The 22,020-nt window shown below is 28.9% G+C and overlaps 2 protein-coding genes across 2 annotated transcripts in view; one reads left to right on the top strand and one right to left on the bottom strand.

Moving 5' to 3' along the window:
- The window catches only part of LOC122271468 (NT-3 growth factor receptor-like), a 180,310-nt gene that overhangs the window by 86,323 nt on the left and 71,967 nt on the right, over nucleotides 1-22,020 (top strand). The gene's annotated exons all lie outside the window — the stretch shown is intronic.
- LOC147807141 (uncharacterized) lies at nucleotides 8,160-17,332 on the bottom strand. Its single transcript, XM_087168504.1, has 3 exons — nucleotides 17,184-17,332; nucleotides 11,645-11,804; nucleotides 8,160-11,118 (listed from the first exon to the last, which is right to left on the bottom strand). The coding sequence occupies exons 1-3, from the start codon at nucleotides 17,330-17,332 to the stop codon at nucleotides 10,474-10,476; spliced, it is 954 nt and encodes a 317-aa protein (XP_087024630.1). The 3' UTR covers nucleotides 8,160-10,473.

Genomic DNA, 22,020 nt, shown 5'->3' with positions numbered 1-22,020 from the left:
ATCATTGGTCGATTCACTGTGTAAGAGAAATAGTAACGAAAACAAAACAAAGCAAACGTTGCCTAGGCGGAAAAGAAATACAGCCAAAATTTGGGAGCCACGTAAGAGAATTATATATATTAGATTATTCGCAATATTATTCAAGAAAGTTTTTCTTGGATTATCACTAATAATCTACCGACTTTAGAAATTATTAAACAAAATAAAATTAATTCTATTGCGACTTTTGATTTCTAATATCTTTTCAATAGCATTCCCCTTTCTAAACTAAAAGTTGTACATTTGAGCTATTACTACGATTTTAAAAATATCCCTAATTGCGATTTTGATTATACGGAAATTCTTATTAAATTTTGTCTTTTTAATAATTATCTTTAAAATGGAAAACATATTTTAATTCAAATTGATAGAATACCACAAGGATCTAATTTTTCATTTCATACCGATTGCATCATGAAAACTCATTAGATCCAAAACCATTAGTATGCTCTTTAATACTTTTATTACCTTAAAATGAAAGTTATTTTATTTAGATGAATTTAAAAAATATTTATTTTCAGCCTTCAAATACATCTTTAGACAACTCAAAATATGCTTCATATATAATAAGAAATTAGAGTTATTTATGTCTAGTTATATAGAATGCCAGTTTTGTGCGTTAATGCGTTTGCTGTTAGTTTGTATAAAGGATATTTTTCTGTCGCAGTTAAATAGTGCTGAATTCAAATATTTCAACGCTTTCAAGGGGCTAGAGCGTTCGTCTTCCAATGAGGCGAACCGTGTTCAAATCCCAGTCGATACGAATTCCGCATCCGGCTTGCTCCAACCACAGTGCTGACGTGAAATATCCTCAATGGTAGACGGATCATGGGTTAGAGTCCCCTTGCCATCAAGCTAACTGTGGGAGGTTCTCGTGGTCTTCCTCTCCGTGTAACGCAAATGCCAGTTAGCTCCATCAAAAAGTCCTCCACGAAGGCAAATTTCTCCCAATACTCAATCCAGAAGTTACCTTGTGTTCTGGATTGGGTTCAAAATTACAAGGATACGGAGTTGAACATTAGTAGTCGTAAGCCCATAAAATCGGGTCGGCTGTTCAACGACGGTTATGAAATAAAATAAAAAATTTCTGTTAAAGTATAATCATATAACGACACGTATATAGCGATAGTACAGTTGATGACTAAGGATACATGACTAATGATATCTACTAAATATAGTGGAGCAGTGAAATCTACTAAAATAAAATGTTCGTTTTCACTGCTAAAGAATGATAAATCATTATTAAAAAATATTTTATTAAAAAAGTTGATTATAAATTAAATACGCTGTAAGGTGAATATCAAATATATAAACGGATATTTAAATAATTGTGAATACATTGACTTAAAAAAAGAAATGATATATAGTTTTGGTTTGCGTCCATGTTAACCTAAATACGTCCATTTTAACCTAAATAGTTGACTAAATTATAGTTAATTTATGGAGTTTACAGTCAGAACTTACAATAATGATGTAGCAAAATTTTAAAACGAACTAATGTTCAACGCTTATAGAGTTAAAAATATAAAGATTTAATTCATCAGTATTGCATTGTAGTGATTTGGAATAGAAGGGTCTTGTTATTATTTTTTTAGTAAAATAAAATAAAAATAAAAATAGCAATTGAAGCTGAATTTCCTGAAAATATGCATATTTATTTCGAACCGTGTTAAGTTTTTAACCAAATAAACTGCCTTATAAAAGTATTTTTCAAGACCATTAATGTAAGAAAATGGGCACACTTTGGGAAAGATGAATATGAGGTGTGGATTAGCTGGACATGCACATAAATCACAACTTAAGTACTTGAGACTTTAGGTCTCCAGGCACGATTCACGAAAACAATAGATATTACAGGTTTGGCATTCAATCTATTTATCTTCCTGTTGTCTTTGTGAAGAAGTACCCTTTTTATTATCATGTCAAATATTGAGTAGCACTTCACATTCACCTATGTTGTAACAGTGGGGAGTTTTGTTTATCAATTTTTCATCTGTCAAGATTTGTTCGAGATCAAAGTACGCTTACACCATCCTCCTATCTAAGCTAAAAATCCGTGACTCTTGTCCATTTTTTACAAGTTAAAGAGAGAAGCAAAAAATGGACTAACACTGGCGTTACAAACTATTTGGTGAACTAATAAGTCAAATATATATTGCGGTGATGCTCTTATCTTTTCCCTATAAGCCTATCTCACTGCAACGCACGTGACTAAAAGGATGGAAGGAGCGAGAATGATGTTTAACATTGGGAAATTCGTCATATAAATTATGTCTACTCTGTTGAAAACTTGTCCCGAAGTGGACTGATCGTTAAGACACGGTTCCCAGCAGATCACCGAAGTCAAGCATTGGTTAATCACTGGTTGCGGTCAGTGTGTGGGTGGGTGACCACTTGGATCAGTCTGCGTAGGGACCGAGGATGTGCGGTATTGGTCCTCGTTAAACTGTTCGACCGTAAAGTGCTCGACTTCGCGTGCAGGTAGTCGGGCTACCGAAGCGGGGGTGCCATCCCCTCTGCAGAGGATCAAAATTGTGATGGCATGTCTTTGGATCATCCTCAAGGATGTTTCCCAGAGCGTCGCCAATAGCCCATTGTGAGGCTCTAGTGCAACGTAAATGAACTACTACTACTACTATTAAAAACTTCGTTTGATACAAAATAGGAAATGACGGTAGATATGTTCCAAGCATTCCAAAATAGGCGCCCATTCTCAAAACTTGCCAGACATGAATGAGACGAAACAAAAGTGATTTAAAATATAAAAGTAAAGTTGCCTACAAAAAATGGAAAAATAAAGGCAAAAAAGAAAATTTAAAAAAAAAAAAAGAAAAAAAAAAGGAAAAAAAAAACTACAGTAGCCGAGAGAAAAAAAGAAGAAAATTAGAACAAGAAAAACCACAGTCGCAGACAGAGGCAAATCATCGAAAAATTCTTTGCCATGTGCTATGGAAAGGTGGTGAGAAACTAATGTCGTTATGAAAGGAATCAGCAGTCTTATTAAAACAAGATTCCAGGGCATCAAGATGAGCTGATGTGACTGGGGTTGAAATAATTTTGTCATTGTTGAAATTGAATTTATGTCAAAGATTCCAGAAAGGTGCAACGGTTGATGATTTTTCGCATTCTTGATAACGGACATAACTATCGCGCTCCTTAAGTCAAAATTTTAAAGCGCGTCTAATCTGTGGCTACTTAAAGGAATTTCTTATTTTTGGTTTTGAAATTGTCATTTAAACATGAGAGTGATTTTGTATTCTTCCGCAATCAAATTTTTGTATAATAGGTCATTTTTTGAAATTCTCTCTCAGTGATTATTAAGAATGTAAGCTTTTAATTTTAAAGCATATTAATATAGGTTTGCAACGTTATACAGACCATTAAAAATAACTAGTGATATAAAGAGTGAATGACTAAAGGCAATGAATTTTCAGCTGTATAAGTAAATTAAACATGTATTTGCTTACAAACTAAGGTAAACAACGTTAAAGAGCACAAAAATATTATTATTAAATGCATTTAATAATATTTCTGTGCTCTTTAACGTTGTTTACCTTAGTTTGTATTTTAGCACAAAGGTCGCCCACTTGTGTATTTATGTATTTACTTAACAAATTTGTAAATGGATGAGTCTTTAAAATCGATTAATAAGTAAATGAAAAGCCTATGTAACTGTAATTTTTCAGCCGTTTAGACGGCACTCATTTTATTTCTTTTTATTTATGATTATTTCATTATGAACATTTTAATAAGACCAAAGGTGGCCTGCCTACTTTGTAATGCTCTGAGTCATTTTCATTAATTGCTTTATAAATCCTGATTGCTTTATAATTTTAATATATTTATTTACTTTAATTATAATTATTTGAATTATTATAAACAATGAGATAATATAATCTATGAATCAATAATCCGAAAATGGGAATGGGGAACCATTCATATAATGTTTTCATTTTCAATCATCGTTATATTTAACATGATAAAAGTCTTTAAGCAATAGCAGGTGAGAATGAAATTTTTTTTCTTCCAAAAAGTGGGTAACTTGCTGCAATATTTTAGTTAAGGTTTCCTTTTTTTTTTTTTTACAATATGAGGGCATATGAATTATTAAATTATGGAAGTTGTCTGTGAATTGACGACTTCGTAATCGGCATAGAGCATAGAGATCCAACTTGAATGAAAGCTGAAAAATATTCTTAGTTCAATATATGAGAAAAAATATTTTTTGTTTTTCGTTTTCGTAAGTGTTTCAGTAAAAAGTTTTTCAGAAAAACTATTTGCAGCTGAAACAACATATCCAAAACCTTTCTCATTTAGACGAGAATTTTGTTTTGTAGTCCACAATATTTTCATTTTGTAATCCTTTCATTATTTTTTTTGTTGAAGAAATATATTAGAAGAAATATTTTAAGAGAAGTGGAATTTCAAGTATTTCGAGATTTAGAATCGTACAGTGAAAATGAAGACAGGATCTAAGTAATAATGCAAATAATATGAATAAATGTACTGTATAATAAAAATGTAAGCGTAAGTAATGTAAGTATACGTAAGAATTTAATGTGAGCATGAAAGTATAAGTAAGAATGTAATGTCAAATTAGCAACTCAGTCAAAATCAAATAATGCACTTGTTTACGGTTATTAATTGACTCGCTCAGAAGCCAATGCGGTTAAGTCCAAAACACAAAAATTGAGAAAATTAATGTTTTTTGATACATTAGTTTTTAAAATTCTTGGTTTATTAATTTAATTAGAAAAGTGTATAAAGTCTTTTCTCGAGGTGTAAACTCTGCAAAAAAGCAGGATATGTACAGGATGTGTAAATAAAAACGTAAGTATTTATTGAAATAATGACAGCATCTTAAAAATTTTAGGACTTATACCTTTTGGCAGCTGAAAAAGATAAAAAATTTATGTAAAAATAATAAAATATCATTTACTGTCATAAGTTTTATGTTTATTCATCACTAGCCGCCTAAGGCGGCCATCTGTCCGCCACGCTAAAGGTTTCCACAAATAAAGTTTCTTAAAACATAGCAGGAAATCTGAAGATTAGTGGACAATTAAAGTGTTTCTGTCCTGCAATTTTGTCTTCATATCCAGTTCTGCTGCAGATGTGTTATAGCTCTTGAGGATGTTTGAAGATGTAACTTTGCTATGGTAACCTAACCTATAATATAACTATCAGGTGGAGACTTGTTTTTTTTTCTTAAAAAAAGGCCTCAGAAATTGTAAAAGTACACAAAAGTTGCTTTAAATACATGAAAAAAACACGAAAACGAAATAATTTTTTATGGTATCTATTTCTCTATAATTTTTTTATGGTATCAATTTCTATTTCTATATCGCTACAAAAATTAACGTCGGGTAGACTATATTGGAGGGTGCCCCTTGATTCTCGCCAAGTTGTGATCGCGGTTCATCGCCAAGCTGGGCGATGTTGAAACCCAATCGTGATTCTCAACGGTTTAGATTTTAGCGTTATTAATGTTCAACGGTATGCGTAATTTCAGAGGTCCATTAGTTCTTCGTTAGATACCGGCTGGTAAGGTTACTTTTACTTCTGGTCAATAAGATCGAAGGTATGTGGGCAGTCATAAAAAGGGACTTTATAAAAAAATGTCATCACCAGATCGGTACCACAAACGCCATTTTCGATTCATATTTCGCCGAATTTATGTGACGATGGAGGTACACAGATTCTATTCACGATAAATTTAGACAGTATCTAACTGTTATTAGATAATTCTGTGCACCTAAATCTGAGTATATTCAAGCTTAATGAAGAAGTGAGTTGTTTTTTTTCTTCCCCTTTTCTTTCTGCACCTACTCCATTAATCTTTGCTTCGATTCAAAATCCTTTTTATTGGATTTATTAATTTTGCTTATATTGGGTTCATTGCAAGCTTTATCCGATGTTTTGTTGAAATTTCCAATGTTTTTTGAAATATCATTATGTTTTGGCCGTAATTTCTGTTACCACGGTGTTCCGCGCAAGCAGGAATAGCGCCAAACATAAGTCACCAATTTCGCCAAGGGGCATCCTCAAGTATAATTTTACCTTATCGTCTTCGCTTAAGAAAAAAAAAAGAGCGTGGAAAGAAGAAGAAAAACTTATTATAACAATTATGAACAGCGATAAATATATCAAAGCGTAGCGTTCTATTTACGTATCTAATATGTTGCCACATTTTTAGTACAAAAGTTAAAGTTTTATCCACTTTGATAAATGTAAACTAATGCGAATCTTACAATTCGCGATCGCAACGCTCGAGTACGCCGTCTAGTGGGAGCCTGTAAATATCGGACATTAATTTATCACGTTTTCATTTAGTTCCATCAAAGTCATTGACTGAATCAGACGCCATTTTTTAGCAGCAAATAAGAAACAAAATTTCCCTAAGGAAAAGGCCGAAGAACTTGAAAAAAATCTCCAGAATATTAGTAAATCTTTCAGGAACAGAACACGCCAAACATTTGAAGAAAAATTCCTCAATAATTTTTAATTTCTATTATCAAAAACCTTGCAACTGATGACTTCCGATTTCGGATACTGTTACAGATGTGTGTATTAAGGTAAAATGCATTTCTTCATTACGAATTAAAGTGAAGTCAACATTGCTTTCGTCATTCCAGTGAATAAATATGAATTCAGAACATACAGAATTGTAATAGTTATAGCATATTCTTCTTCGTTATAGAATAGTATATATTTCTGTATCCATATAATTCGGAAAACAACAATAAAAAATTATCCAAGTTACTTGAAATAGTGCCATTTGTGCTGATTCTTAATTAATTTAAATCGTTTTCTTGGTAAGTTTTTTTTAATTTTGAAAGAATAAGTTCAACTAGAATTCAGCTATTTTGTTTTTAGCTACATATTCAAATTCATATCAATTATAAAATTTTGCTGTGTAGTATGTTATCTAAAAGTAATGAAGGTATAAACTATGTATCTATTATTTGAGAATAAAGTTTTCAAACAAGGAACTTATCATTTTGGAATTCTCCGGGAATCATAAATCAGGTAAGTGCAATGATTTTTACAATAAAAAATTTGCTTGTAAATATTTTTTTTTCATTTGATGATGGTTCTCTACAGAATGGTTTTTTACGTCTGATTAAGAACTATAAGAATAATAAAAAAAGAAACAATATGAAAGTTTTTATTTCAATGTTAATAATTCTTAAAATCGTTTTTTTTATCCTAAGAATTCTTTATTTTCCGTTTTTTAGTTTATAATTTTTTGATAAAAATTGTTCTCAAAATACTTTTGAAAAATTAAATGGTATAACATTATGTGTTTATGTATACTTCTTGTATATTCCAATGTTTGAAATAATATGATTCAGAAAAGTATGGAATAAAAATTCGGTACTTACGATGTATTAACGCCACCGCCGCTACAGATTTGGCGGTTTTTAAGTGCCGCCAATCTACACTTAAAATTTTTGCGACAGTTCACAAAATAAAACACTTTATTTAAAATCAAAATAGTTAATTGGATTTCGGTGGAAAATGAGCCGATATAGAGTTTAGCATAGATTCAAAACAATCATATCGCCATATGAACTCTGATGAATAAGATTCCAAATGAAATAACATTTCCAAAACGTACGTTTGCCAAGATAAAGTTTTATGTTGTGGGAATTGGTACATTTTCGTTTTTTCGGTCAAATATTTCCTTCCTGAAAAAATAAAATTGCATCTTGTTTTGTTTTTGGCAAATCCCAAAGACGAATATTCGTAGCACTAAAAATGGCGACAAAAAAGAATTGTTTTTTTTTTGTTTCGTCAGCATTCTTTATTTTACGTTTCTTAGTTTCTAAATAATGATTTTTATTGAAACTTGAATTTTTTGATAAAAATTGTTGTCAAAAAACGTTGTTTACAAAATTAAATTTCATAAAATTATGAGGCTTATGTATACTTTTTGTTCATTTTAATTTTTGAACTAATATGATTCTTACAAGAAAGAAGATCAAGCATTTTTCTTTTTTAAATTTAATAAGCCACATTAAAGAAGGAACGTTGCAATGCTACACGCTACATTAACGACGTCTCCAGAGTAACTGAATGACCAATACCTCCTACAGAAGGAAGCCAGACAAGCCTGTAGTGACGTCATGAATTGGAGGCCATCTTCCTTCCCTATACGAGTGTTTCTTCTATCTGTTTTTGTATTTAAGTAATATTCTTAGCGACGATTTTTGATGAAAATCTTGTTCAAAAGAGGACTTCGATAATTTACATTTAAAAAAAAATAGTATTAAAGCGGAAATAAGCAGATTTATTTTGATTTTATTTTTCAACATAAAAAAGTTTCATAATTATTTGTGAATCTAAACTTACTGAATGTTGCAAATTGTTTTCAAATTTGTGTTCACAAAAATATAAAAATCATGCATTTTTCATATCTAAAGATTTCTTATTTTAGTCACTCTAACTAGTTTTTATTGTACAGTGAGAACAATAAATAAGAGTGTGAATAATTTTTTTAAAAAAAAAGACAACTTATCACAATAAGAGAAACTTTATTTTAAAAATAATTTAAAATTTTAAATATAATTAAAAATATATTTCAATTCTGTTTATACTTTTCTTTAAAAAAAAAAACAAATTAATAAAACAAACTTTTAGAACATTACAAATATTTTAAGAAGCACAAAGGAAGCTTAATTTAATACATACTCTTTATATACTCCATACATATGAATAAGCTAATTGAAAAAACAATAGAACATGCCTATAATTTTTTCTTCTTTACTATTTGCAAAAAGACATCTAATAAATTGTGAATTTGAGGACATATTTACAACATTCTTAGATTTAACATACTAGTACATCTTGTTTATGGTAAAAAAATAATACAATAAATAAATGCACCTTATCAACTAATGACATTTTTTTCACTTAAGACTTTAAAATTACTTGTTAATTCATCAGATTTAAATTTCAACTCTATATTCAGATTAAAAGACAACTTATCACAATAAGAGAAACTTTATTTTAAATATAATTTAAAATGTTAAATATAATTAATTTAAAATATATTTCAATTCTGTTTATACTTTTCTTAAAAAAACAAATTAATAAAACAAACTTTTGAAACATTACAAATATTTAAAGAAGCTTAATTTAATACATACTCTATATATACTCAATACATATGAATAAGCTAATTGAAAAAACAATAGAACATGCCTATAATTTTTTCTTCTTTACTATTTACAAAAAGACATCTAATAAATTGTGAATTTGAGGACATATTTACAACATTCTTAGATTTAACATACTAGTACATCTTGTTTATGGTAAAAAAATAATACAATAAATAAATGCACCTTATCAACTAATGACATTTTTTTCACTTAAGACTTTAAAATTACTCGTTAATTCATCAGATTTAAATTTCAAAAATTTTTTTCATTGAAACACCAGACTTAACCTGTTTTTTTTAATGGATAAATTTAATGGTTTGCATTTTTTATCTAGATTTCCACTTTTATTAATTTTATAATTTACTTTCAAACTATCTTCATGATAGACTTCATCTACTTTAGCTTTATCTTTTATTTTAATCGAAATTTTATTTTTGGTAACTTTAGCTTTTTTCTTCACAGGTTTCGTGCTACTGTCTTCACTCTTTATCTTTGAATCTATTAATGTTTTAAGTTTTCGCTTTTTACTTGAATTTTCTAGTAAAATACTATTTATGTTTTTACAGTAATTCTTTAAAAATATATTAATACAAGCACGAAAAAGATACTTTTGAATTAAATCTAGGGAATGTCCATTTCTACAGTTTTCTAAATCAAGATATTTTTCTTTAGCATAAACGTGATGCTTAATCAAAGCGAAAGCAACTGCTCGGTGATTAGACATTTTTATGAACTCTGCTTCGTAATCTTTGGACAATAATTTTGATGTTACAATATAGGAAGTTGATATCATGTCAACAACACAAGAACTTGGATAAACCACCTCTATCTAAATTATTAATTAAGTTATAAGAGCTATTTTCTTTAGGGATGGTCAAATTTTCTTTACAAAAATTACATTTTAGCTTATTCAGACAAGAGCGTATGCAATAACCTGCAACATAAACAATGACATCTTCTACATCTATTACAGAAAGTATGTCATCATCCTCAAGAGAAAAGTTAAATTTTTGTAACAAAAAAACTATGTGATTTTTCGGCATACTTAAATCTAATGGAATTTCGTCAAGGTTTGTATCAGTTTCAGTAGGAGATTCAATTGAAATGTCACCATAAATACTAGATTTTAGAGTTAAAGGCAGGAGACTTTGAATTCTTAATTTCTTTTCTACTTCAATTAATTGAGTTAAGGAAATATGATATTGACCACCAGCAAGTTGTCGATACTGGCCAAAACGATTCTCAAGTGCGTCTGTTTGAAATTTACCTGTTAAAATATACTGTCATCAATATTACTCAAATGAGAAGTTAAAACATTATTAATTGATGTTAAAATGTCTTTCATACAATTAGTAGAAGTATTTGTCTTCTGTTCTAATAGAAATAAAATATTTTCCAAATCATTCACAGAAATGCATTTAAAGGGTAAAGAAAACTTACCTAACATATTTAAAGGTATATCCTTAAGATAAGCTTTAACTTCACAATTTTTCAAAATCATAATACATTTATCAATTTGTGGACTAAGTTTGTCATCAATATGGAAAAATAAAACATACTGTTCAGTTCTCAAAACATTCCAAAAAGTTGAAAATGTAGTTTTGTCTAATAAAACTAACAGTTCTTCATAACTTGTGAAGCCGTGTGAAACATTATATAGTTCATGGCTTTCAATGCTTTCTAAAATAGCTTGATTAACCTGAAAATTTTCGAGTCTTATTTTCGTTGTCGTTGGATCCTCTCTCGCCACAGTATTCTTTGTCATGTACTTGGGACAATTAGGAAATATTTCTGGAAGAGCTCCTTCTCGTAGTTTCAAACTATGCAACATAACGGAAATTTTCTCTCCAGTTTTTTCATGGAATCCTTCAGCATGTGTCATTATGTCTCCTTCCTTAAAGTGCAACCGACAAACCTAGAAGCATTTTAAGAACAATGAGATTTTCATAGAAATAGATTAAGATAAAGTCAGCTATTATTATTAATCTTCAGATATTATAATTTCTTAGCACAAATAAGATTTACTAATTTACTTTGATAATTGCTTTTGAATAAGAAAATTTATTTAAATATGGGGTAAAAAACCGCAGTATATTGAAATTTTTATAATTGCAGGTTATGTAGGATTTCAGATATTTAATAATTTATAATTCATTAATTTATTTTTCTTTAATAAAATAATAAACACTGTAAAATTCAAAAATGTATAACTCAATATTTAATTCAATTTAAACTTATGCATGCTAAGTATTCTGTTAGAAAATAATCAGAAATAATACTTAGGATTAATATAATTTAGCATAATGACTGCAAAAGATGTGTTATATTTATAAAAAAAAACTTTTCAAATGCTGAATTTTAAGTATCGAATCAAATGAATATTTCTTTGTCATATTATAATTCTGTTTCAAATAATTCAAAAAAATATATAGAGTACTTACTCTGGAGTATTTGGTAGGTAAAAAATTCTCCCTAGGAATTGCATTTATCCATTTAAGTAATAACTCTTCCTGCTTTGGAAACCTAAAAACAGGATTCTTTGGACCATTTTTATAGTTACTTCTGCATTCAGGAACACAGCACTTGTAACTAACCCATTTTCTAAAATGTAAACAAAAATATTTACAATTAAACACAGATGAAAATTACATAAATAATAACACGTATTATATAGTACTCAAATAGTTATTAAAAATTCAATTTCCCTTCAAGGCAATTAAAAATTTCAAATAATAAATTCAAATGCAAATATATTATTAACACTATTTATTATCAAAGATTAGGTTTAATTATTCGAGCTATCAATTAAAATTAATCCTGAGAAAACATACAATAAAATCCTAAGAAATAAAAGATTTTGATTTTTTGAATACTGTAAATTACAATTATGTTCATAGTTAAATTTACAATTATGTTCTTAAATATGCAATTAATATGTATTATAGCACGTGTGTGCTTTAAAGTTAAGAATAACATGCTATATTTAAATTGTGTTATTAAAAAATGAATAATTATAAATATATATATATATATATTAAAAATATATATATTATTAAAATAATTTCGAATTACTGCACAAGAATTATGCCTGAATTACAGAATCGAAACAATGCTGTTTAATGGTAGTTCAAACAAGGTCATGAAAGTTTTCCAATAAAATAAAGTAATAATAGGACAAATAAATCAAGATTTCTAAAATCAGTCATACAAAAGTGTTAATATTTATATGAAATAATAGTAGTACTTACCTATGTATGAATGTTCTATTCCGAATGAATGTTGTTTATCTTCTGGTGAAGAAATGGAAATATATAACTATTCCATTTTTTACGATATAAAATACATCTTTTAAGGTTCGAAAAGCAATCTTCCAACTAAATGAAAAATTGTACTAATTAGAGTTAATTACTTTGATTAGCATTACTAAATGTAGCACGTGCTTCGAAAAACACATTCCACAGATTTCATACGAACACACAAGCACGCACATGGTTGACGTAAAAGCAAGCGAAGCGGCGGAAGAAAATGATGGCCATCGGTTGATGACGTCACAGCTAATACGAAAAGTAGTTGTCTGGCCTTCTTCTCTAGGAGGTATTGGAATGACGGTTCATATGGAAATCGCAGGTAAGCGTCTCATACAACAACGCCCCCTATAGTTCGTTGCGATCGCGAATTAAATTACTAATTCCTTCGTATATCATTGGTTTAAGTTGTCGAAAATTAATATTTCAATTGTAAGGTTCGCATTAGCATACATTTATAAGAGTGGAGAAAAGTATATGCATTTTTTAATAGTTTCTTGAATATGGCTCTTTGAAGACGAAAAAGCATAGATTTTCTTACAAAATGACTGATAACTAAGAAACTAATCCAAATTTTTGAAAAAGAAAAAAAATACTTCTTCATTATGTCAAAACACAATTATGTGCCGAGTTTCGTGCCTGGGCGAGGCTTCTGGGGCGATATATTGTGATTACAGACACACACACACACACAGCCGCGTTTATTATTATGTATAGATAACAAACATCATCTTCTTCCGAGTTATTTAAATGTAAATCTTGATCTCCACGTGTTGTCCTTAATGTCCTGTAAAAGTCGTGTTTAATTGGAGGTAGTATTTTTCGGTGAAAAAATACTACCGTAGTATTAAAAATACTACGTCTGGCAACCTTGAGTTACTATGAATTTCTTGTTTTTCAAGTGTTAGCAATAAATATCAGAAGAAGAAGAATTTAATTTTTATTTCAAAGTTTATGTCAAAAAATATTGATAAAAGGTGGACTTATTCACAATGGCTTCTGAAATTATAATACAATATATTCAGAAGCTATTAAAAAATGATTGTCTAACCTAGAAGAAAAGTAACCAACGAGTAAATCCTTTAATAACTAAGAAGATAATTATTTATTTCATCAAAATTTCCAAAAATCAGAAAATATAAAAAAAATGGACTTCTGGCATTGGCTTATGAGCGGCTCAATTATGTAAGCTATTAAATCTCATGAGGAAGAAAACTGTTCATTATCGCCATTTTCAACTGATGTTCTGGATTCACTATGGCACATATCATGGAGCTTATAAATCCATTACTTAGCCTAATGCTTCTAACTAGAGCTGGGGATTTATTTCCCAATAAATAACAACACTGATCAAGAGAATAACCTGATATGACTGTCTCGGTGACCACCTTCTTAAGCAGCAATTTTCTACTTCAGTTAAGGGAAAAATAAGAGTTTTTTCCTTCTAAGAGATTTGATCTGACTAAATTCTCCCGTGTATATTTCTGGTTGCCTAGAAACTAAATCCATGACCTCGATCTTTCGGGTGAGCGTCAAATATCGCAGGTTCTTGAATTAAATTAGTTTATATGTCAAAATGGGAAACCATAAAACTTCAAATTAAAAATCTAAATTGAAGATCAGAAAATGAAACCGGAAAAAAAAACCAATTGAGAATATAGGCCAGGGGTGGCCAACATGCGGCTCTTTGTAGGATTATTTGTGGCTCCCGATAAATGTACCCGAGTTTCCTTTTAATTTTTGTGCTATTATATTTTAAAAAAATATTACACGACAAGTATGTGTTTCAAAATGCCTTTTAAATTACTGACAACAAATATGAAAGACTAAGTGCAACGTTGTAGCAAATTTCATTTCCGTCCAAGTTAAGAATGATATGACTCATAGAAAACTACGCGAACGAACATAAACAGAATTCAAGGCTTGAAATATTTTAAATCATGTCTTGATTTTTTTCTGAATCCATTTGAAATTAACATAATTCAGGGTGAGTGTTTTCCATTTTCAATATAATTATGACCCAGAAAGCATCTGGAGAATTAGAATCGATAGAGATGCAAGAAGATCAAGCTCTACAATTAAAATATAAGTCGACGTCGATTACTGAATTTTGGAAATTTGTACCAGAATCGATGTTTCCAGCTGAATAAGAAAAGCTGCTTGTCGAATTATTTCAATATTTGGAGCAACGTACTTATGTGAATCATTTTATTCCACTTTAAAATTCGTGAAATCCAAACACCGATCTGTATACCAGCATCTCAAAGAATTTCTGAGAAGTGCTGCAGTCACCAATTATTCACCAAATTTTAAAGAATTATCAAGAGAAGTAAAATAAATGCGTTTAATATTTGAATTCAACACACTTATTTTGTACTTTTATTTATATGTATTAAATAAATATAATTTCTGTAAAAAAAATTTAATGCCTTTTTTGCATACCTTTTAAATACTTATTTAGTAGCAGCTCGCGAAAAATTTCAAATTTTGAAAAATTGCTCGACTATCAAGGAGCTTGGCCATCCTTGATATAGGCAGACCCTCCATTATCTTTTAAGGTGACCTTCAATGCTGAGGTGGCTCTTTCATAGCATAAAGCTAAAGCATTACTCCCCCTCGGAAGGCAATCCTATACTAAATCAAATATCTGCCTACAAATCTAATCGAAATACCATTATTTAAGAAAACCTTGCTATGAGATTTACAATTATTTAAAATGAGCTCTTAATTTTTATAAATAAATAAACTGAATACGATTAATATGAGATAAAATAACGTTCCTGTAAATACTAATAAAAGATTAGTATTCCAGGAATATAGTTTGTTGTCAGGGAAGGGAAAGTTATTTCTTTTATCAAAAGCCTCAATTTAAATTTTAAACGACTTTAATGTGATAAATCAATCAAAAAAGTCTGATAATAAATGGGACTGAATAGTTTTTCACAGCGTTAATTCACTTAGATCTATAGTGTTGGTAGCATCGATAAAATTAAGGCAATAAAACCATTTATAAACCAGAAGCCGTTACTTTTTGGAATTGCAGCATTCTTTTCAAAATAAATTTTAAAAAAATGGCTAGCAAAAATGCTTGAAGAATAATTACCTGGTGATATGCTAATAATCGGCAGAAAAAACACATTCACCATTAAAAATAAATTTATTAAAAATATAGAAATTTATAATGTTTTGAAAGCAGTAAAAATTGACATCTAAAATATTTCTGAAATGTTAAAAGTAAGAAGAAAAAAACATCTTTAAGTTCGTCAAGTGGAAATGTCGTTGAAATCAGGATGTTCAAAGTGTGTAATGCAATTGTTATCTCTTATAGCTGGTTTATTATTTTTTATAACCCAAGTAAAACCGAATCATATATATGATTTTAATAAAATAAATATTTAGTAAACAATTTACCTGGTGTAATCTTCTAAGCATTAATGCTACAAGTTTGATTTGACGATGTATTCTGCATAGCTCTTGACTTGAAAAGCGTTCAGAGGAGTAGAATTCGAAAATCGAAATTTGATAGGTGTCTTATGAAGTTTTGGAGTGCTTGTAATAGAAGGCAGCTTAATGTTGTTATTTTTAATTTTACAAATTTTAATAGTGTTAATAGTTATCGGGACGGAACGTATAAGTTAGAGAATTAGAAAGTTCGGTTTCCAATAAGTGAAAATATAAGTTTTTACAAATGAAAGCATAATTTCCAGAAACTTTATTCATAGGACAAATAATAAAGTGTTTTCTAGTGAATTCTAAATCGTTCTTAAGACTTCTAAATTTAAATATATCTAATTTAATAAGATGACAGTAACCAAGTAAAAATTATTTTAATTTGAAGTCTAGGGTCCATTTTCTATCAACAAAGAATTGTACAAGTAGAAAATGAATTCTAGATATTCTCATATTGAAAGAATCGATATCTCCTAGATAAAATAAAAGGAATACTTTAATGCTAATTTCAAAAATTAATTTGAATTTATTAGAGAGCATAAGTAGAAACATACTTATTGACAATGTTAATATCATCAGTGGAAATATGTTATCAATGAAATTTGAATATAAATCTAGACTACAAATAAACTCAATATTGTTACTTTGTTTCCTTAAATAAGAACAAAATTCATTATAGTTAAAGATTTTACGACCAAAAGTGGTATCGTATTTAAGTTTTTCTTATAATAAAATTCTTAACTATTAATAATTAACTTAATTTATGAAGTGCATTTGAAAAGTAAAAATTATCAAGAATTGGATTCTTAAATCTAATGGGAAAATTAAATTGTGAGATAGAGTCGTTGCGATAATCGAAATTTATTTTTAATGTCAAGTTTAAAAAGGTTATTTACTAAGATAGTGAAATGTGCATTATCACTGAATCAATGAAGTTTATTAATGTCTATGTCAAAATTAAATATTTTAATATTAGTTTAGAACTATAACCCTATATCTTCAATTGATTAGTTTGATTTTATTTCTTTCAATTTTTTCCTTATATGCAACTTTAGATGATTAAATCACAATTTTGGAATATTTAATATAAATATGCCAAAATGAAAAACCTTTATTTTGTTGATTTAATTTAATACTCGAAATTGTTGCATCTGACTTTCATCCGAAAGAAGTTTCCTTCAGCCGAATATATTTACTTTTACTTCGATTTTCTGGATAATAGTACATTGCCTTCTTCCCACTTGCTACTGTTTCATGTTTATTACTCTTCCTCGTTGCAGTCGGGGATATGGATGATTGTGGTAATTTGCCACAGACCGCAGAAACTGCTCCTGCGCTGACGGCATGGTAATGCCCCTCTGATAACACTGGCATGTTCCCATTTCCATTTTTGCTCTTTATTTCGTAGATAATTTCTATTGTGCCGTATTTTTGATGCTGACTGGGTTATTCTTACTTTCTTGTTATTTAATGGATTCATGTCGGGTAATTTGTTTTGATTTAAATTTTTTTAATTTAGCAGCTTTGCACTGTTGTGGCTCGAAAACGCATGGGCTTATTTCTTACACTTTTCAATGTTGTTGTATTATAAATTTGTAATGTACATAAGTTGAATTAAATGTCTATAAATTGAATTAAGTGTTTATAAATAAAAAAATTTAAAAGATATCAATGTCACACATTTTTAGAAATTCATTTTAAAAAGAGTACCATCATACACACAAAGCGAACTTAAAACAAGAGCGATGAGTGAGCTAAGTGTTCTAAAATTGCGAAGCAATTCTAATGAAATGCACTTATGGGGCTTGGGGAGGGCAGCGAGCAGGCTATAATCACCCTAGTATATTAAAATTTAATGTATTTTTTATATAAGCTATTGCACATCACTGTGCGAAATAAGTTTTAACACTAAATGTATTTATTTTTGTTAAATTTAAAATTTTTTTTTGATCTTAATTAAATCATAATAACCGGTTATATTTTTTAATATAGTTGTGCGATATATTAAAATTGTTTACCATCTAATTTCAAAACATTATAAACTAAACTAGATAATAACTAAAAATAAAAGTATACGACAGTTAAAACCATTGTTTGTCATGAATTATCTTCCCTTTTTAATTGCGCCTCTTATTTACTGTGTTTGGACTATTCTAAAGTATAGCTTTACCATTCCTTGAGATTTGTTCAAACCTTTGAAGTCGTAAAGCTTTAAGTTTGCCTATTCCCAAAACAAAGCTTAAAAATACAAAATTACTTTATCGTATAAAAGGATTATTATATACATCATAGAAAGAGTATTATAAAAAATATATAGCATTAGTGATAGATAAATATATATATAGTTTCATAGAATTAGTATGGTATAAATTTCAAAGAAATTGCTATTTCAAACGTTATAGGAAAGATCAAAGGAGTTTGAAATCCGCTTACGAAATATCAAAAGCAAATTTACATTTCACTCTGTGAATTTTATTACCAGAGGTACGTGACTAAATGAAAATGATTCAAAGAAGTTTCTATTTGAACACAAATATTTATGTAACTAAAAAAAAATTTTTAATTTTAAAACAATACTTACAGGATAATTTGCCATTTAAGGAAGAAAAGAAAATAGAAATTTCTGGAGAAAAATATAATCACTTATTTCCAATTTCACTGTTGGCAACACTAAACAGACGGATGGCAATCATACGTATTTCTCATTTTCACGTGTTTGTTTGTATGGAATTATTGAGTTTATTTTTTTCACTTTTTCGATTTCATGATTTAATTTTTCGAGGAAAATAAATATTTAAAAAGTAATTAAATCTGCTAAAATAATGTTTAAAAATTATGTACAAAAATTAAATGTATCAAAAATTTGATATTTAGTCTTGAAATTTTAAGTTGAAATTAATTACATAATAAATTATTATCCTACATAAATTACACACATAAATTACTATCCTATATAGTATAAAGTTATTTTTCAAATATTTATTTTTTCTTTTCTGAATTTAAAATATAGACAATTTTAAAAATTTTTTCACTGTGTTTAATTATATTTCTTTAAAAAACCCGCGTGAGTATTTTAGGAGATAGAGTTCTTGTCTCCCAATGAAGTGAAACAGGATCGATAGCTGGGCGATACAAATTCCGCACCCGGCTCATAGTGCTGACGTAAAATATCTTCATTGGTGGACGGATAATGGGCTAGAGAATCCTTGTCTTCAAGCTAACTGTGGAAGGTTTTCGTGGTTTCTCCCATGTAATGCAAATGCGGGTTAGTTCCATTAAAAAGTCCTTCACGAAGGCAAATTTCTCTCAATACTTGATCGAGGAGTTCCCTTGTCTTCTGGATTGGGTTCAAAATTACAAGGCTACGGAGTTGAACACTTGTAGTTGTCAACTACTTACTGTTTTGCCGACCCAAGTTGTCATTTTGGGTCGGCTGTTCAACTACGCTTATAATATAAAATAAAATATTGTGTGTTCAAAAAACATATTTATAGGTTGTTTTCTTTATCATATATTCTTAGATTAACTTGCTTTATGGTTTAAAATTCTCTATGTGTCAGTCTGTGTCTATGATTTTGTGTTTGAGTTTGTAACTTAAAATATCATCGGCATGCATTTACTATTTATCATGTTTATGGTCACTCTCTCGAACCATTAAGAATGAGTTCCAGAGCGTTTAAATCAGATCATCAATCATTTGTGAAAGTGTTTTTGTTTTTGGGCACTGTACAGTGATCAAAATATTAAAAAAAAGCTATCACCCAGAGGAATTTTCGTTCTAATGTTCGGATTTTTGCAAACTAAGTGTCAATCTGAATGGTTCCAGGGGATGACATCAAACATGCCAATTAATTAGTTATAGCTATTAAGTTACGAAGTCAAACAAAAAGCATATTTTTTTGCATATTTCGATTCCTGACTTTCAAATTTGAGGGTAGACGAAATTTCAAAGCATTTGATTCAAAAATTGGGGTACTGGAAAGCTACTTAAATTTAGCTTCCTCCCAAAAAAAGGTCAAGAGCTATTGCCATAGCAGGAAAAGAAATTTAATGTAACCATAATCTAACTTCATGATCGAAAAAAGAGAAATACTTAGTGTTTTTACGTTGCTAAGCAACTAAGATAAAAAAAAAATGAAATAAAACTGAAGCAATATTAATCATCGTTTTCCTGTTAACTCCTGTCGGAAAAGTTTTTTACTATTTATATTTAAGTAGTAAATAGAAATATATCTTGAAGTTTCTAGAAAACAGATTTTTTTTTGGTTGATTCCTGCCCAAAAGCAAAGATTGCTTTTTTTCCCAACTCCTTTGAAAATAAAATTTAAATCAATTTATAAATTATTAATAAATTTTCAAGTTTTTAGTATTTTGACGCATAAGCTTTTTATACGGAATTATTTGTATTTTCTTAAGTTGTCTTTAACTTTCTTAAATATTTAAATTTTTAAATTGTATGTTAAAACCCAATTTATGTCAGTTATTTAAATTATATTCAGAGTTGTAGGGTAAATCAAGAAAAAGATCTCGTCAAAATGTAGAATATCTGAAAACGTTTTTAATGCATATTCAGAAGGTTTTATATAATTCACGATTTTTTTTCTTTATAATTGAAAAAAAATAGTGAATGTTACGTAAAATGTTAAAAAGATTGAAAGATGTGTGTTCATGAATATTGTATGATTTATTTTTTAAAAATCGTTTCATTCTAGCAAGTATGTGAGTTGCGTGGTTTTCTTTAGATAAAGATAAATTACGAATAGCATCCTGATGCTTTTATACAGTCTGAAACGTAGTTTCATAAATTCTCCGTGAAATGTTGCTTAACGTGTTCATCAATTTACAATATATTTATCACCAAATATTGCTTCTATAGTTTTTTTGCTTTATTACTATTGTTAGAAACTTATTTGACTATTCGTGACATCACTACATACATATATCTGATACGATAGTCTTCTTTTAAAAAGTAATCGTAAGGTCCTTAAGATGCTGTAATAGAGGCAGCAAATCTTAAAAAATATATATTTTATTACGCTTATATTAATCGCAGCAATGAAAAATCAATTTCAATAAATCGAAACATCTGGTTACAAAACATTAAGTTTTGAAACTTTAATTTTAAAGTTAACGTTTACTTAATTATTTCAATATGGATGCCGTGGTTTTCTAAATGTTGTATATACAGTCTGTACCCTGTTAAAATAATAATATACTAGTGTGTGGCTCTTTCAGCATAAGATTCTGAATCAAAAAATGATCAAGAAGGATCCAAATATAACACACTATACTTGATGGTAAGAACTTCATTGGCTTAAAAAAATACGAAGATTTTAATAAGAGTCGTCGCGCTTTAAGCGCTCAAAAATAAACGCCCATTCTTAAGACTCGCCAGATTGGAGGAAAAAAAGGGATTTGGAACAGAAAATGTGAAGTATCCAACGAGAAAACATAAATTAAAGTGGGAAATAAAACTAGAAAATCTACAGTATCCTAGAATTAAATAAAAAAGATAAACCAAAGCAAAACTGGAAAAACCGCATAGGCTAACGAAATAGATTTTCCCGCCTCATGGAGCATTGGTGTCAAACTAAGATTAACAAGGAAGAAAGCATTTATATAAATAAAACAAGATTCCCGAGTATTAAGATGAGCTGATATGGCAGGCGTAGTGAGAATCTTGGCATTATCAAGATTGAATTTATCCCAATGATTGAAAGAATGTTTGGCAATAAGGCATATCAAAAATTTTTATGATATAACCATAATTTGTAAATTGGGCTAAGGTTGAGAAATAATATTAAAAACTTTTTTAAGAAATTTTTTTCAACATTATCTTTTTTGAAAGTGAAATTTTCTTAATGTTATATGGCGGGAATAAGTCTGAACGTCAGAATTGTAGGTCCAAAATTGTTTTTCATTTAAAGATCAAAGCAAGCTGTTATATTTTTTCGATGTGCACAGATATGCATTTACTTTTCAATATTTAAATAAATAAGAAACAATAATTTGCATTCCGTTTTTTTTTTTTTTTTTTGAAATAGCTGTTTTGCATCAAATAG

This window comes from Parasteatoda tepidariorum, chromosome 7 (assembly GCF_982258835.1).
Source record: "Parasteatoda tepidariorum strain Cologne lab strain chromosome 7, Ptep-v5.0, whole genome shotgun sequence".
Classification (NCBI taxonomy): Eukaryota; Metazoa; Arthropoda; class Arachnida; order Araneae; family Theridiidae; genus Parasteatoda; species Parasteatoda tepidariorum.
This window is presented reverse-complemented; position numbering and strand designations above follow the sequence as displayed.